Source organism: Lates calcarifer, linkage group LG14 (assembly GCF_001640805.2).
Source record: "Lates calcarifer isolate ASB-BC8 linkage group LG14, TLL_Latcal_v3, whole genome shotgun sequence".
NCBI lineage: Eukaryota > Metazoa > Chordata > Actinopteri > Centropomidae > Lates > Lates calcarifer.
The window spans coordinates 9,285,390-9,302,219 of NC_066846.1; the positions used below are offsets into that span (position 1 = coordinate 9,285,390).

At 42.7% G+C, this 16,830-nt stretch overlaps 1 protein-coding gene across 4 annotated transcripts in view; it reads right to left on the reverse strand.

The window, feature by feature from the left end:
• Positions 1-3,648: 3,648 nt before the first annotated feature.
• pcdh7b (protocadherin 7b) overlaps positions 3,649-16,830 on the reverse strand; it is a 107,462-nt gene continuing 94,280 nt past the window's right edge. For 2 of the 4 annotated variants that reach the window (XM_018696445.2, XM_018696444.2), the window contains exon 3: positions 3,649-7,529. In XM_018696445.2, the coding sequence (XP_018551961.1) occupies positions 7,057-7,529 (473 nt within the window). In that variant the 3' untranslated portion in view covers positions 3,649-7,056. Of the gene's footprint in view, positions 7,530-8,877; positions 8,897-16,830 lie in introns of all 4 variants that reach the window. The other 2 variants (XM_018696447.2, XM_018696449.2) reach the window with 2 other exon arrangements.

The window sequence follows — 16,830 nt, forward strand, 5'->3', positions numbered from 1 at the left end:
CACGTTCGTAAAATAAATATGAAATAGAAATCAATTTAACAAAGCCCTAACTGCTATTCCTCTGATGCCATTTCCCAGTGGTTGCGCTAGAAAAATAAAATTTAAAGACAATAAAAAAGTCATAAATTGTGGATATCAAATAGCTTCCTCTAAGGTTTATGGTCGAATTCCCCTCGCTGATGTGATTTTGAGTCGTTATTTCGCACCAGTGAGCATAAATGGGAATGGAATTTATATTAAAATGGTGTATTTCATGTTTGATGTTGAAGAAATGATCAATGATTTCATTAATTAGCTTTACATATTTGATCTTGAGGAATAGTACCTTTGATTTTCTCTCTATCGCTCCCTTTACCCTACAGTGTACTAAGGCTGTTCCTCCTCCTTATCCTGCTGCCTGCAGTTTTATCTGCCTGTCTGTCCCACGCTATCTCCCCCTCATAGGCTGGTCGAACACGACACCAGTGCAGAGTGGACCTTTGATTCAGGTGGATGCCTGATTATTATCGAGGCCTTCACCTATATGCCTCTGTTTGGGGGCTCCTAGTCTCACAGAGAAACCTGTGTGGGAGGTCAGAGCGCGGCGCGGACCTTTGTTGTGGTGGAGCCTGTTTGCAACTTTGCATCGGAGACCGTGAACAGGGCAATGTCAGATATGATTGCCGGTGATAGCTGCCAGAGGGTGTTTTGTTGCTGCCAATGAAAAAGTATCAGGTGCTTGTGAACCTGTTGTACAGCACTTTGTTGGGATACAGTCAGAAAAACACTCACGCCCACACTGTTGCAACCATGGTGTTAACCTGACCTGATAAGACCTGTTTCACAGTTACTAGAGATTAATATTTTTAGAAAGAAAATGCAAAAATGGTTATGTGTACCATTTAAGAATTAATAATTTATGCAAAACTGTGTTATTGCCAGTAACTGATAACTCCTGCTATCCAGTGATATCAAAGCAGCTAGTCATGTTGCACAACTTATTCTTATTTATGGTATTCATAGTATTCAGTCTCTGTTTTATTCATAAATAAAAAAAAAATCCTCACTACAATTCATTGGTATGCATTGCCTAAACATTAATTACATTCAAATTCATTCTAATTTGTCTTAATTTCCCCCTCTCTCAACAGAAAAATTAATACTACCCACTGATTATTCCATGCCAGGCAATTCAAAATGCTTCAGAGAGGACAAGAAAATGAGCGAGACCATTTGCATATCAACATGATTCAAACCTAGTATTTCTTAGAAGTGGCATCTTTTGAAGACAAACATGCAGGGAAAAAAAAAAAACATAATCTTCACACTTTTGAGTTTCCAATTGAATTTGTGCACAAACAAAACTTCCCAGCCTTGTGGAAAAACAATGTTTTTCATTTGATAATTCGGGGGATGATATGACACAACACTGCCGTGCGTCGTGTTCTTACCGTACGCCCTCTAATATGCCCGTGACAGCTGAGAGGAAAACTTTCTCCAAATTATTGAACTTTGGAGATATAATTTTACAGTGCTTTGTATTTTTCAATTAAGATACCATTAGTGGTTTGAGGGTGTGGGAGAGGCTGCAGGCATGCTGTTAATCAGAGCGTCGGGAATGGAGCAGAATGGCTCTCTAATCACCTAGACTGTAATCGCCTCGTACATCAACCCAGACATACAGGCACAATGAGACATGCGCATTCAAATGCATGAATATGTACACAAGTGTGCATGCACACAAATAGTATGTCCACATATATGTACAGCTGACATGTTTATTAGAACAGGGCAGATTGTCACTGTTTTAATGAGTTGTCGACATGATTGTTCCACATTATTGTCATATGGGCTACTGGCTTGATGCAGTAAATAATGGCTAACCGCATGTTCACCCACTGATTATTCTTCTCTGAGAGTATGATCCCCATTTGGACCATTGAATATCTTTATTCTTTCCCCAAAAATATTTTATAATCTGTAATTGTATTACTTGTAATTTAAAGCTGCATTCATTTTTTTTTACATTGTCAATGTTCAAATTGCTATATGTAATTTGAAAGTATTAGTAATAGTGATGAAACCCATAGAAAGTTATCGCAGAACTGTACTTCCTAAGAATTCCACTCCGATAGATCACATTTCCAGCCACAGAATGCAGCTAGCGAAAAAGCTCTGATGAAAACAACTGTATCCTATCTCTTAGCAACAAACAGCAGACAAAGTTAGCGACTGGCTTGTGGACAGACTGAAACATTTAGAAGCTAAAAAGTGACATTTTTCACAAAAGCTGGTAGGGACCAAAACAAAGCTAAAAAGAGAGTGGATATTGGACTTACATTCATCAGGAGGACAGAGGCAGAACCCTAAATGAATGCTGCTCTGTGTTGGCTAGGTGTAAATAGGCAACTTTTTGCTAACATGCTAGCCATGCCTACCTGATGAAGAAATTTAAAAAATCAGTGCAGCTTTAAATATTTAAATGGATAATATTGAGTCATATTCTAGTATAAAGTAAGTAGCCTAAACTTAAAGTTGAATATGTTAGATTATTAAATTCCATTATTACACAGTTTGGCTAACATACTGAGATATATGCTGTCTGTAAGTTGGCTGGGATACAGTGTTTATATGTGTACAAGCACTTAATTTGCAGCCCTATTTAGATTACCCGGAACCACCCAGTTAATGTTGGAGTTCAGAAGGATGAGTGGAAATTATCTACAGTGACTTTAAAACAAGAAATATTTAGAGTTGTTTACATTACTGTTTTAATAAGAGCATTATTGTATTATGGTGTTACTCTTTAAGCAAGGTTCTTATACGACTCATTTTTAATCAAAAAACAAACACATACACATAAAAGCAATCAAACCAAATACACTTGAAGGACAGAATTTGTTTTAACATGTTATATTTTAATTTCTGCAGAGACAAAAATGACAAGCAATTTATTTACACAAACCTGTACAAAAGCAAATTAAATTATGTAAAATATCTCATAAATAGAAGTGGACTTGCGTTCAATACACTGCCATGTTCAGCTAAGCTGCGTGCATAGTGACTCATATTAAACGATGATAAATTTGTTCCTCAATTTCTATATCAACATCCAAGTCGCAGGACAAATAGTAATGGTTAATATTACAAATCTCATTACACACTGTGAATGCTATACGAATAAGAGGTGAGCACAGGCTGAACACACACCTCAGGGCAGCAACAGGATACAGACATTTTGATGGCAGGTGTTGCGTACATGTTCCGTCAAAGTTAGAAAAAAAATGACAAGGTAATACCATCTGCTATCGTCCAGATTTCTGTAGCATTTACCTCTGTGAATATCAGAAAAAAAATTGACCGAGTCTGTCAGTGCTCAGAAATGAACTAGTGAGCAGCGTACTCAGTGTAGGTGCCAATATATGGCATATTTTCTTTCATTGCCTCTTTTTGTCTGAGGTGCACACAGCAGAGTCTTTGTTTTCACTTCATCTGATGTAGAAATTCAAAGCATCACCTTGCAGTATCATAGCAAACATCGCACCCCGCTTGTTTGTAGGACAGGGTTTCATCATCTACTGATATGCATATACTGTAAATCTGTGTGTGTGTGTGAGAGAGAGAGAGAGAGTGAGTGTGTTGTTGTGTTGCTCAGCACATCCTGAGGTGTGTGTTCTGTCAGCTACTCTCCCTTGCAGCTTTTTTTTTTCCCTCTCCCCCCACTTCCACTCCTCCTAGTAAACTGTCACATTAGCATTTTTATCTCTAGGCTCCCTCAACTGTGAGCAGTCAAATGTCTCCAAGCAATTTTTTTTTTCCTTTTTTTCCCTCCACTTTATCTTTCTATGCTTCTATATTCAGTCCTAGAGCTTGTTTCATGCACAAAGAAGGTTACTTGACCTCTGATGTCATACATGTACATGAGTGGAACACGACAAAAAAATCCATTATATCATTATTATTACTATCAACAAGCAACTTTTGAATGTACCTGTACTCATTCAGTAATGCACTATGCTAGGAATGGATATTTCAACAAGATAATTGAACCCAGTGAACAACAGCCATTTGAATATTAGACCTATAGGCTTACTGACATTTGACTGGTCGTCCTCCGAGAAGCCTTTGACATCATGGGATATCATCTAAGATATGCAAATGTATTTCAGTCCGTTCTTAAATGCCACCCCATCTACTTTTGTATGCATGTCATTGTTTATGCACCATTCCAAACCAACATTTAATCATACCAATTGGTATAAAAAGGCACAATTGCATATTTGCATTCACTCTAGTATTTTTTTTTTTTAGGTTTTTTTGTTTGTTTCTTTTTTCAGAAGCACTCTAAATATACAAAGTGGCACCAGATAAAGAAAAAAGTAAAACACATAGTACATTGTCATGATCATTTCCACGGTTTTTGACTGTTATTGTGTAACAAACCAGTGTATGGGATTAAAAAGAAAAATACAAGATGAAGGTAGAAATTTGCTAATTTCATGGTATAAAGTTGATGTAAATGAAACATATGAAAGATTTGGGTTTATGTGGTGATACAAGAGACAATAATGAAATGAAGTATAAAAAATGAAAAGAAAAATGGTACGTAGACTCTTAAATGATGTACTAAGTTGGCTAATACATGGCTAATGTATCTTTAGGTATAACAAAAGCAAGCAACAAGGTGGATTTCCATGTTTACAGGGATAACATTTTTTTTGTACATTTTGTTTTACAGTTTTTTTTTCTTCTTCCTTCTCAGTAAGTGAAGTAAGTTCCCATTAAACGTGCAGTAAAAAGTAAATATTTATGTATACAGTTGATAAGTATAGGAGCACTTTCTTTCGAACAACGAGTAGTACTTACAGACTATAGATTGCCGGGATGCTGAAAAAGCAGCTCCGGTCAAACCAAAGGGGTTTTGCTAACATACAAAAAGTTCCATTGCATCTGATATTCTTTTGCTTTATTACAGTCATGAGATTTTACGCCTCTGTAGCTGCGAAAAAAGAAAAAAAAATCACTGTAGACAAGGAGGCACAACATCCCAACATTGTTATGTATGTGTGTAAGTGGTCGTTAAGCGTCAGCTCGGAGGATGTTGACGGATGTTTAGTCGAGACATCACATTCTTAGCGTTCGAGCTCAATCCTTCATTACAAAAATTCTTCATGTACTGTGTACTTAAAGCAAAGTTCTCCCAGAAAGCTATTTTTGTGTGTAATGAGAAGTGGGGGCGGCGGTGCTTCATCCTGCTCGCGAAGCTTTGGTTTCACTTTGACACCTTTTTTTTTTTTTCTTTTTGTGTTTTTCTCTCTCGGCCTGTAATCCCAAAAACTTCCTGGCATCTGCTCATTCGGTCGTTGCTTTTTGATTGTTCTTCCATTGAGCTGATTCTTACATTCGTGCTCAAAGATGCCATCGCCACATACTATGGAAAGCAACATCTACTAGTGCTAAAAGGACTCTAGGACAGCCACGTGTGGGTTAATGTCACCTTGAAGGCTTGAGAAGAAGTGAAAAAGAAGTTGATGCTGGTTGGTCACATGTACATTATGATATTTATTGCTCAGTCTATCACACACAAAAAAAAGGAATAACAGTAAAAAGCTGTCCTTGCAGTTGTTTTAGGACCAGCTTGGCCATGTTTACACCCCCATCTAAGCCTATTACTGGTGTACATCTATAGTATACACTAACTATGGCCTATACACACATACTATATACTGCATATCTGGCCCATACACACATACAATTTCAATTACCCCTCCATAATTTTAATCTCAGCATGCCACACACTGTGCTCACCCAGGATTTTCAGTCAGTACAGCAGTGCCACTGGCCTCAGTTAAATAAATCTGCTTCCACTGCTGTATATATGTGCGTGGGTGTGTGTCTACATGTGTGTGTTATGAGCAAAAACAGGGGTAAGCAGCATCCCCGCTGAGGCGATCCGAACACACACAACCATGTACACACATGCTTTTCCAGCCAACGTGATGATGGGTCATGGCTCTAAGATCTTGCATCTCTTAAAACGGGGGGGGGGGGGGGGTTTGGTCTTGGTGTTGCCAATCAAAGACAGAGAACAGAGAGACTGAGGGAAAGTACCAGAGACAAAAGGGGAATGAGGGCAGTTAGCGTCGTTTGCTGGGGTCCAAATGTTTATGTACAATGAGTGACTTTTCACTGGTAAGTTAGAATCAGTCATCATGTGTCCATACCAGTGGGGTTGGAGTCTGAACCAAGGGGTAGTTGCAGCAAATTCCACTGGCTCCCATTTCCATCCATTTCAAGAGAGAACTGAAATAAATGTTGTTTTCAGGGCCTGGTACTTAAAGCTTAGTCTTTTTCCTGTCCTTATAAGATTTGAATATGGTCAAGTTTTGTTCTGCTATCGAGCAACTTTTATCACAAACAGTCAAGATGACAAAATCCACATACAGGGACCATTATGTCCAGTATATTGTCGCAGCCACAGAGTCCCGTGGCCAGAGTGTTGCCCTGTTCTGAAATAATAAAAAAAAAGGCATAACCAGACACACTTTGAAGTCAAAATAGTCCACATGTACAGCTTTGTTTCTAGAAAAAACATAAACCGAAAAAAGAAACTGTCTCTTTTATACAGTGTCATCTTCAGGGAACGGAGGCCTTCATGGGGGACAGGAGGGGGGTTAATGCATGCATGTAACTGTATATGTAAAATGAGTTGAGTATTGTACAGGTTGACTGTCAGGCAGCAGATCGTGTCCCAAGAGCCCGACTCGCCAGTAGAACAGCCTCATCCAAAAAAGTCCAATCAGTGCCCGCAACAGTTCTTCCTCCTCCTCCTTTCTTCCAGGTCATGGCCGGAATTAGCACTTTAAAAAAATGGTACTACGTTTATCTATCCGCTTAGATTTTTCATTAAGGAGCTGTCGTAAAAGTCTTTGGAGAAAGTTTAGTCCTACCTTGCACAGAACAAGGGTGGCTAAAAAGCTTCTAGAGCTGTAATGGTGGTGGGTAAGCAGTTACGCTTAGTGTTGTGTTTTAATGCCATATGTTGTGGCACAGCAGGTGTGACTAACCCCCCCGAGCTCACAGGTACACCTCCCGTCGCGTCAGGGTGCCACAGGACGTGGGCTTGTACTCCCCGGTAGGTGCCAGAGGGATCTCCTCAGTGGGGTGGCCCAGCGCCTCCTCCCCGCCTCCCGGTGAGCCGTAGGAGGGCGAGCCGAAGGCCTCATAGGAGGAGGAGGAGGAGGCCATCTTCTTGTTGAGCAGGTTGCGATTGCGGTCGCCCATCATGTGAGCGGCGGTGGGGTCTCCGTTGGCCATGGCGGCCATGGCGAGGGTCTCTTGGCTGCCGGGCTGCTCGGCGCTGCTGCTGCCGCTGCCGTTGCCGCTCATGAAGGTGGAAAGCTTTGGTTGTTGGGGTGTGGTGGTTGACTTGGATGGCCGTCGCTCGGGCGACGTGCGCACAGGCATCCAGCAGGAGTCCGAGTGGCCGTACTCGTCGCATTCCCGGGTGCACTTGCCAGTCATGGCTACGTCAGGCAAGGGCCGGGAGTCTAGAGGAAGCAGAGAAAAGAGAAACAACAGTAAATGATGCTGTTTGTTTCACTAAAGTGGGATATTTAATGATAAACTAACATTTTTGACTAAAAAAAAAAAAACCTAACTCTAAGTGTTTGTTGTGGTATGTGTCACATGATTCAGCTAATATGAATTCCTTCATTAGATGCGTGAATCTGCATTTTCTCCCTAATGAGGTCATCACCGCATCTCAATGTGAATGGAGAACGTAAAAAAACAATAAAAACTGGTCACAATGGTTACCAGGCACCTATTTTCACAGCTAACGTAAGTTCGTCAGAATTTCATCACCAGTGAATATAATTTAAAGCTTGCTATACGGATTAAAAAAACAAACAAAAAAAAAAACTGTTTTTAGTTTTCATGCAGAACCCACACCACATGACAGCAACGGTCAAACAGAAAACAACAATGAAAAAGAAGAGGACTCCACGGGCTATGACAACAGCCTCAAACTAAAAAAACAGTGGCGTGAATCAGAGTTGAAATAATGTCATGCTTCAAAACGTGTTTGTGCTGAGAGGAGGAGGGGGAGGGGAGGGGAGCAGCGATGGAGGGAGTACAGGGAGGAGGGTCAGTTTGTGTGTCTGTGTTTTTATTTTTTTTATTTAAATTTGCTCTGATCTACAAACTTTATGTTGTACAATTTAGGTCCTGCTCTGCGTGTGTGTGTATGTGTGTGTGGGTGAGTATGTTCGTGAGATGGGAGCACCAACAAACACCCTATTTTCTTATCTGGTGATTGACAGACGGCAATCATGTTCTGATCTAAGTAGCTTAATAGCTTTGCGTAGCTCAAGCGCCCCGATATCCTCTTAAATCCACTAATAGGGGTCTTAACCAATTACCTCCCTGGGCGCTGGCCTTAGATTAATTACGTCTACTGTATTATTGTGGAAAGCAAATTATGTGCTTACGCTGCTACGACAGGACAACAGGTTTGACAGATACCCCCACTGTCAATGACTACTGTCAGACAGTGCAATATGTGAGAAATAATTATCCCAAATGCAGCAAAACCACAGCTGAGGAATTGGCTCACTATGAGACGGAACAAAGAAAAAAAACTGTGAAGAGGGAAGGAAAGAAAGAGTCTACTCCACAGCCTTGACCGAATGCTTAGACATTACACAGTGCCAGAGTTAATAAGAGTGCCAGTGTTATTGAGATGCTATGTTAGATGTAATTTATTCATGACCTGATGCGAAGTATGGGAAACCAAAATCAAGCAGAAGCGAGGGTGAGTGCAAACCAAGCCAAGCATGCCTTTGCCCATTTAAAAAAATAAATAAATTAAAAAAAAGAGTTTGGACCATGGCTTACTTTTAATGCTCTTTTTCTCCTGTAAAAGAAAAAAATAGAACAGAAATCACTCTTTAGGCTTCGCAATTATGCAATTTAATATATATATATATATATTTGTACTGTATGAGAAACCTTGAGCAGCATTGAAACTGTAACTAAAAGTCGACGTTGACAGACAGCACCAAAAAGGTGTTATGCAGAGCAGACACATGACTGAGGACACAATGCAGCTGAGACAAAGGACAGCAAAGAAAGAGGAGACAGGGGGGGAAAAAATGAGAGCCCTCTAAAGTCCTGCTGATTTGTGTTTTTTTAACCAACAAATGAATCATTACGAATGCCTCTCAGCAAAACATTTCGATATTACTTCCAAGAGTGCCATTCCTACACTGCTAGACATCTTATTTCTGCTAAATACCTTGTGGAATCCATTATAGCGTCACAAATTACCTTTGTAAAAGCGTCAGCTAATGATTGCCAGTCAATGTATAGCCAATGCCTCAGGGAGTAAGTGCCACTCGATAGAAAAATCAAATAACTTTTTGTCATTAGTGAGCCCAAACAACTGCATAGTTCTGTTTAATGAAATGTAAATAGCTAAATAAATGAGGAGAAAGGTAAGGAAATAAACCAGAATTGAGAGATGCGATGGCAGTCACAAACAGTTAACATGCCAGCTGATGTGATGGAAATGATAACTGTGGCTATGGATCACGGGCATGGCAAAGAGAGAGAGGAAAAAAATGTCTTTGTCTCCCTTTCCCTCCTTTCCTCTGTCGGAAGCCTCACAAACACAGCCATCAAAGAGACAAGCGGATACCAGGTACTGATTGTCTTGCTCATTTACACCTACGATTGAGCCATCAGGCTACCCACGATGCACGTCTCTATCTCTTTCTCTCTCCCTCTCGAGGCCTCTGCGCCCTGCTTCTGAATCCAATTGCCTCCCTCACCCCAGTTGTATTCAGACAAACCAGTTATAAAAAAAAAAATCTGCAGGGGCGGGATGGGTGGGGTGGGGGGGGGACCTCTTTCACTTCCCTCCAACTCACCCCTGTGGATGAGCAGTCCAACCTTCACATCCCACCTCCGCAGCGCCGCGCGGTCAGGTGCTGAGGTAGTTAGCTCTTGTGTGTTGCTCGTGCTCAATGGAGGCTGATTATTTCCTAGCTATGGTTCACTGACTCTGCGGGTTTGCTCAGAAATGAAGATGTTTCCCACTGTGTTAATGAATTAGGTTGCTATATCAAAGCAAAACTGCTGTTTTTTTCCTCTCTCTTTCTCTCTTGAAAAGTGTCGCCTCCTCCTGAGGTTGGGCCATCAATATGAGTACTTTAAAACCACTTAAACCCATCTGTCCTTTAACTTTGGACAAATAAGTACATTTCACCCTGAACTGGCATTTTAACTTACAGGCTCTGGAATAGCTGTAAGTAATGCTAAATTAATTCTAATGCCCACTCAACATCAGCAGATTATTTAGTAAATTACAATATAGCTTTAAAATAAATACAATTCTAATTGTTTCAAGGATTTCTATGGAGAGGACAGACACAGTTGCTTCCATATGTATCCATAAGTCCTTCCAAGACCCAATTCAGAAATCAGGACGTAGAAAATATTTTCAAAGAAAAGCCCTCGGAGCACATGCAGCACAGTAGCAGGCTTTTGTTACATATTCACAAACATCCCGCGAGCCCACATCATAAACCGCAACATAACACAATACAAGTGGGTCACTCCGCTGTGTTAAAAAGCCTCCCTGAGAACACAGAGAGCCGAACAAGGGGGTCTCTCCATCCCAGGTTACGTTCCCCCGAGGGATGAGAGCAGAGGGGTGGGGGTCTTTTGTTATTAGGGGATCCACGAGCCAGAAAACAGAGGCGTGCAGTCTGGGTGCCACGGGGCAGGTGCCACCGCTATCTCCATCGCTGGAGGAGGGGAGCTTTCACCTAAACGAGGGCTGAGGTCTGTTCATAATGGCCTGCAATGCGAGCCATTAGCCCTCTTTCACATTTGTTCCAAAGAGGCTTCCGGATGAGGAAGGGAGGGAGGGAGGGTCAGAGAGTGATTGGCAGATGAGTTAGAGGGCCGACAGGCAGAGTGGAAGAGAAGCAGCTTTTGCTGAGATGTAAAAAGTTGCGCGTCACCGAAGTGGCGATTACCCACCGAAGCGCCGCTGCAGCAGCAGATATTTGCACCTCTTACTGTGTATTTGGTGATTTTTAATTTAAGGGGAGTCTGCATAGTGAAGACTTCCTTCATTTGTGCAAGAAAGCAGGCTGAAAGTGGGACAGTAGCTGCACTGCTCGCTTGAGCCGTGGCTTTTCTTAGCTGGCTTTAGTCAGCCACCCTATCAGCTGACTAGTTTACACTGTGGGATATTTCAAAGAACCTCCAGCGCCGGGGTACAGTAGCAATTTGATGCGGTGTCTTTAGCCCTCGCTAAGATGTTGCAGTGGTAGGAAAAAAAAAAAAAGGAGGGTTAGACTGTCAACGCTTCCGGGCATATGCGCACTAATGTCTGTTGCGTGGGCATTTCTGGGCAATTACAGTTTAGTATGCTTGTTTGTGTCATAGTACAGGCATGCTGTGCTTTTGCTGTAGTATGTCAGCAAGTCCACTTGCCAGTCGGCATTCATCTACGTCACCCGCTCTTTCACTTTTGATCTGTATCGCCCCCCGCACCACCGCTCCTTCCTCTCCATCGTCTCTCTATATTTTGCCATGAACCACGGCTACACAGACTGAAGCTCCGTGACCTTTTGCCCTCTCTTTTCCGGCCGGCAGATTCAACCCAAACAGCTGAAGCGTTTGGGGGTGGGGGCGGGGGTGGGGTGGGGGGGTGTAGGGAGCAGGCAGAGAGAGAGAAAAAAAAATAAAGGAGAGGGAAGAGGAAACAAAACAGAGGTGATGTGCCTGCGTGCAGTTTTTGTGTTTGTGTGTCTGCGCTGCCTTTGACAGACATTGCAGTTGGCTGGACAGCAGATAGGGGTCAGAGCTGAAAGGGAGAGGATGAAGACAGGGATGATGTAGAGAAGGAGGGATAGATAGAAAGGAAATGAAGGGGAGAGAGAGAGAGAGAGCAGAGAGAGGAGAGTGTGTGTGCTGAGTATAGCAGGGTCAGGGCCTGGGAGAAGGGAAACAGCAGATTGAGTGGAGAAGACAGCATGGCTGCCTCTGGGCCGTCACAGGCCAAACACACTGCCAAAGAGAGCAGTGGAGAGGAGAGTCGGGAAGACAGAAGGAGAGGAGAAAGAACTGAGGACATTCGCAAAGACAGGAGGAGGAGAGGACAGGATGATATAAGGAACTTTGATAACAGTAGATGTACTGTACTGTAAATAACTCCCAGGTCAGTGCGCGTTCTGTCACACGTGCGCATTAACCTATCAATCCAAAGACCTTGATTCAGCCTGCTTAAGCCCCTAAATTATATCTCTAACAATAAACCCCTGTGTCCGGGAAGATGCCGGGCGCCACTCACCTCTCTGCTAACTCAATCTAATCTCCCTCCATCACATTCCCCCCATTAGGAGAGCTAAAAAAAACACTTTAACCTCCAAATGTCATTTACACCCATCCACATGGTTCCAATTTTGAAGCCAGAGTGGAACATGTTAGTCTTGATAAAGACAAAGTTTTCAAAGAAAAAGAAGGCACGAGAGGGCGCCCATGTGAGAATATGGAGTCCGGCTTTGAATCGGGGCCTATGATTGCCTCATCAAAGATCTCCCCGTATGAACAGATCTATCTCACGCCACCGGAGCAATCAGCGCAAGGATGACAGCGTTACATAGCCGGGTGTCACGCAGATTACTCTACGCGACTGAAGGGGGCAGAAAATGAAATATTTATCCCTGAAAAACCAGCTGTGGGAGATACTCAGGCACTTCATGAGAAAATGGGAGAGTAAGAGGAGGAAAGAAAAAGAGAGACAAATGAAAAGTGATACGAGGAGACAGCGACAAAATGAGACTGAGGCTGGGATGAAACTCAAACCCAAAACAACACGTTCTCTCTCTTTCTCTCTCTCTGCAGTGGCTCAGCAGTCGTCTTTCTTGTCTCTCCCTTTCTACTCATTCTCGCCGCTAATAAGGTCCCGTTTAATTAGCTGAAACTTGCCGACAAATTACGGCACGAGAGCCGAGTCTCCCTGCATTTGGCTGCTCGCTTTTTTCGGAGGCCCCCGTGGCATCGCCTCGCGGCCAAGAGGTCCTCAGCATCAAAGGCAGACAGACAGACAGACAGTCACACACATACACATAACAAGAGGTGGCTGAGGGGGAAGGAATGGAGAGAAAAAGGGGAGGGGAGGAAGAGGGAGAGCGGCCTAAGAGAAGAAAATAAGGTGAGGGGAGAAAGTGTTCCTGAGAGGAAGGGAGCGGTGGGGAACAAAAAAAAAAGAAAAAAAGAATGGGTGTTAAATTATTAACGTGGTGACGGCGAGTTCAGATAGAACAACATCCACAGGAAAAAGCGATATTTGTCTTTCTCTTGCTGAGATGTTTGCCAGACAATTAAGGAAGGATGGAAGAGAGAGAGGGAGAGATACACGCTGGCGTCGGGTGGGATGAGAACAAAAGGAGTGTCCTGGGGAGCGGTGACCTTTGACAAACGCAAGTCATGGCGTGCACCACTAGCAACGGCATTAATTGATGGCGTTAACGTCAGCAGTGGCAGCACAATAAGTTTTAAACCCAAACCTCAAACATGTAACACCTCAGTCCAGTGAAGGTCATATAAGTGAGGGGCCACATGCTGTAATGCGACTCATACCATGTTTCTGAGCCTACTTGACCCACATTTGCCCCCTTTTTCAACATCTTTCCATGTAGCAATAACCTTTTTTTTCCCCTAGCCTCAGCAGTGCTACTTATAGGCCAGCTGGAGGAATGCTGCTGAAAAGTGGCAGCAGGTGATCTATTCTCTGCCTCCTGAGCTTCTTGAAGTATTTACTGCCTGGCAAGGGCAACTAAGAGAATAATCTGGAACCCCCCGCCAATGCCTCGAGAGGTGCCGGGACAGGGGTGAAAAAAAAAAAAAAAAGGAAAGAGAGGAGAGGAGAGGCAGAGAGAGTGAGTGAGCGAGGGGGGGTACAGAGCTCCGCTCGAGTTTTTGTAATGAGCTGTCACCTCCTTTTGCCTCACTACTGGAGATGCTCAACCTCTGTGTGGAACAAAGACTCAGCATAAAAAAAAAATAAAAAAAACACACACATGAGAAACACACGAGGTAGATGATGACATCACCTCCTTTTTCATCCCTCCCTTTTTTTTTTTTAGCTAGTTCCTGAACTGCTAACAGGCTTTACAATAACACTGCAAGTAGGCATTATGGGTATGATATGGCTGCTTTTCTCTTTCAGCGGGGTCAATACTCTTTCTGGAATAATGAATGTACTGCGGCCTGCTCCTGAGGTAATTAATTGAAGAGAGATTAACTAGCATAATTTCATTCTGGTGACGATCTTGCAGGCAATTATCAAATGCTGCTTGCTCTCTCCCTTCCCCCTGCACACGACCCCCCCCCACCCCCGGGTCTCTACCTCTCCCTGCCCATTTGAACAGTCAGCACTCAAAGCCAGGGACCCCATAAATAAAGTGTTCTGCGTATGTTGCTCTCCCTCATTCATCTTGCATGCGTACATCTCACTACACACACACCCACACACACATATATGAGCGGATAGAGCCCCTCGCACAGCAGGTGGTTGCTATGTTCCCTCTTTCCCTCTCAGGTACATAAATGCAGACGCCACAGACCACGTCCTCAAAGCACCACTGACCCCTGACCTCGTCTATAAGTGGAACAACAGCAGGGATGATGTGGAGAGGAGAGAGGCAGGGTGACTCATCCACTCCGCTAATAAGAATGATGCCACTGGCTTCCTGCCACACACACACAAGACTAGTGAAACAACACCTCTCGAAAAAAGAAAAGGATCTGAAATCCACAAAATCTTAAAACAAAGGGATTTTCTCATCAGACTTTCATATTATCCTTGAAGCGGAACACTTATAATCACCTTTACAAGTTACAACACACACCTTTGTATATGTAATTCAGTTATGCTTGAAGAAATACCCAATTACAGTATGAGAAAAAGTACTTTGTAAGCCCACACCCACCCCCCAAAAACACTCAGGTTTATGTGTGTTTTCTTCAGCATGGCTTATACAGAACACTCTGGAAGCTCCATAAGGATTAGCTTTAGCTGCTCTGCTATGGTGCACACATGCAACACTGCTAGCAACCGATAAAACAATATGGCAGTTTCAGCTCTTTCTGTTTTCACACCACACAGACATCACCACTTTAACTTTAACAAACCTTACATTTGCCATGCATCGTGTGTGAGGCTTGTGTGTGTGTGTGTGTGTGTGTGTGTGTGTGTGTGTGTACGTGGTGTGTGTGTGTGTGTGTGTGTGTGTGTGTGTGTGTGTGTGTTGACACTCGGCGTTTCCCAGCCACAGACAAGAAGACGAGCACACGGTATTATTTGATAAGACAAACACAGAGTATGGATGAAAGGTGGGTGGGTGTGTAGAAAATGGTAGGGCTTACTGAAGTACTGTGTGAGAGAGGGGTTAAATCAGTTTTTAAAAAGTGTGTGTTTTATTGTTTATTATTCCTCTAGATTCTTTCTCTCACACACACATACGCACCATCGCTCAAACTGACTCTCTCTCCAGTCTTTAGAAAAAGAAGTGTCATTGCTTCTCCTCCACTGTTACTCTTATCGCACACTCCCAGGCGCACTCACACAATAGCCTGTTTTACACCATTAAATGGTTATTTGTCAAAATACAATTTCAATTAAATCCTCCCTAAAATAAAAAAAGAGAGAGAGAAGTGAAAAGTCTATGATTTGTGCTTTTTACCGATCGTACTAATAAGACACAACGTCTAAATCATGGGTTCGCGCCGGCGCACTGTGGGTCCACGTGGGGGGGCGAGGGGTACAGTCTCAAACATGCAGTCATGTTAGAGAACATGATAGCAGCTGCTACTTTGGTGGAATTATTATCTGATGCGGCTAAAATGAATGGCAACTGCACAGAGCATGCTTCATGTTCAGCACATGCTCAGCCCCTGAGCAGCACATGAACTATGAAGCCGTGAAAAAAAAAGTATTATACTACTTGGCAAAAGGGACTCATGACACTAGCAGCAAATTTGCATCAGAATTGCACTGTGCCCCGCTTACCAGAAAGATTTAGTATGACCTACATACCACAAATTATGTTCATGCATTGCATAATTATGATTTTAAAATAAAAGAATCCAGCTTTGTTTTATATTTGAAATAAAACAATCCAGCAGTCTGCCTTGCCAGTATAAAATGCATGCTCTCAGCATGTAACGTCTAAAACAGTCAACAAAATAACACCTACTATCTACCATGCTTGTCATCCTGAGTATAGCAATTAGCTCTCAGCTGCTAGCAGATCCTAGGCTGACGTGAGCTGGGCATGGTGAGTCACGACCTTAATGGAAAGCTGGTGGTGGAAATGTGGTGGGGGTAATTATGCTGACCTCAAGGGACAGGCTTTCAGTTTTACAGCATGTAAGGCTCATAAACAGCTCCACTCCGGGCAGAAAAAGGCAAATTATTTCAGGGGAACCCGTGTTTTCCTTTTTTTTTTTTTTTTTTCTTTTTTTTTCCCTCCCCTGAGGGGACAGCAGGTTCAAAAAGCTGGGTGGATTTTTGTGTGTTCTACCTCAAGACTCTGAGGGAAACTGAGTTGATCGAGTTCTGTTGGTCATGGGGAAGGGACTGCTTGCTTTGTTTGCAAATTCTACCTTTTTAAAAAAAGTAAGTTAATTTTGTTGGAGTTCTGTATGTGAAAATAATGAGGAATTAAAAATCTCATTACAACACAGGACCATAAATGTCACAATAATCTACAGCAGTTAGGGCTGTTGATTCAAGATGGGACACCTGTTGCAGCAGCATTGAATCCAAAA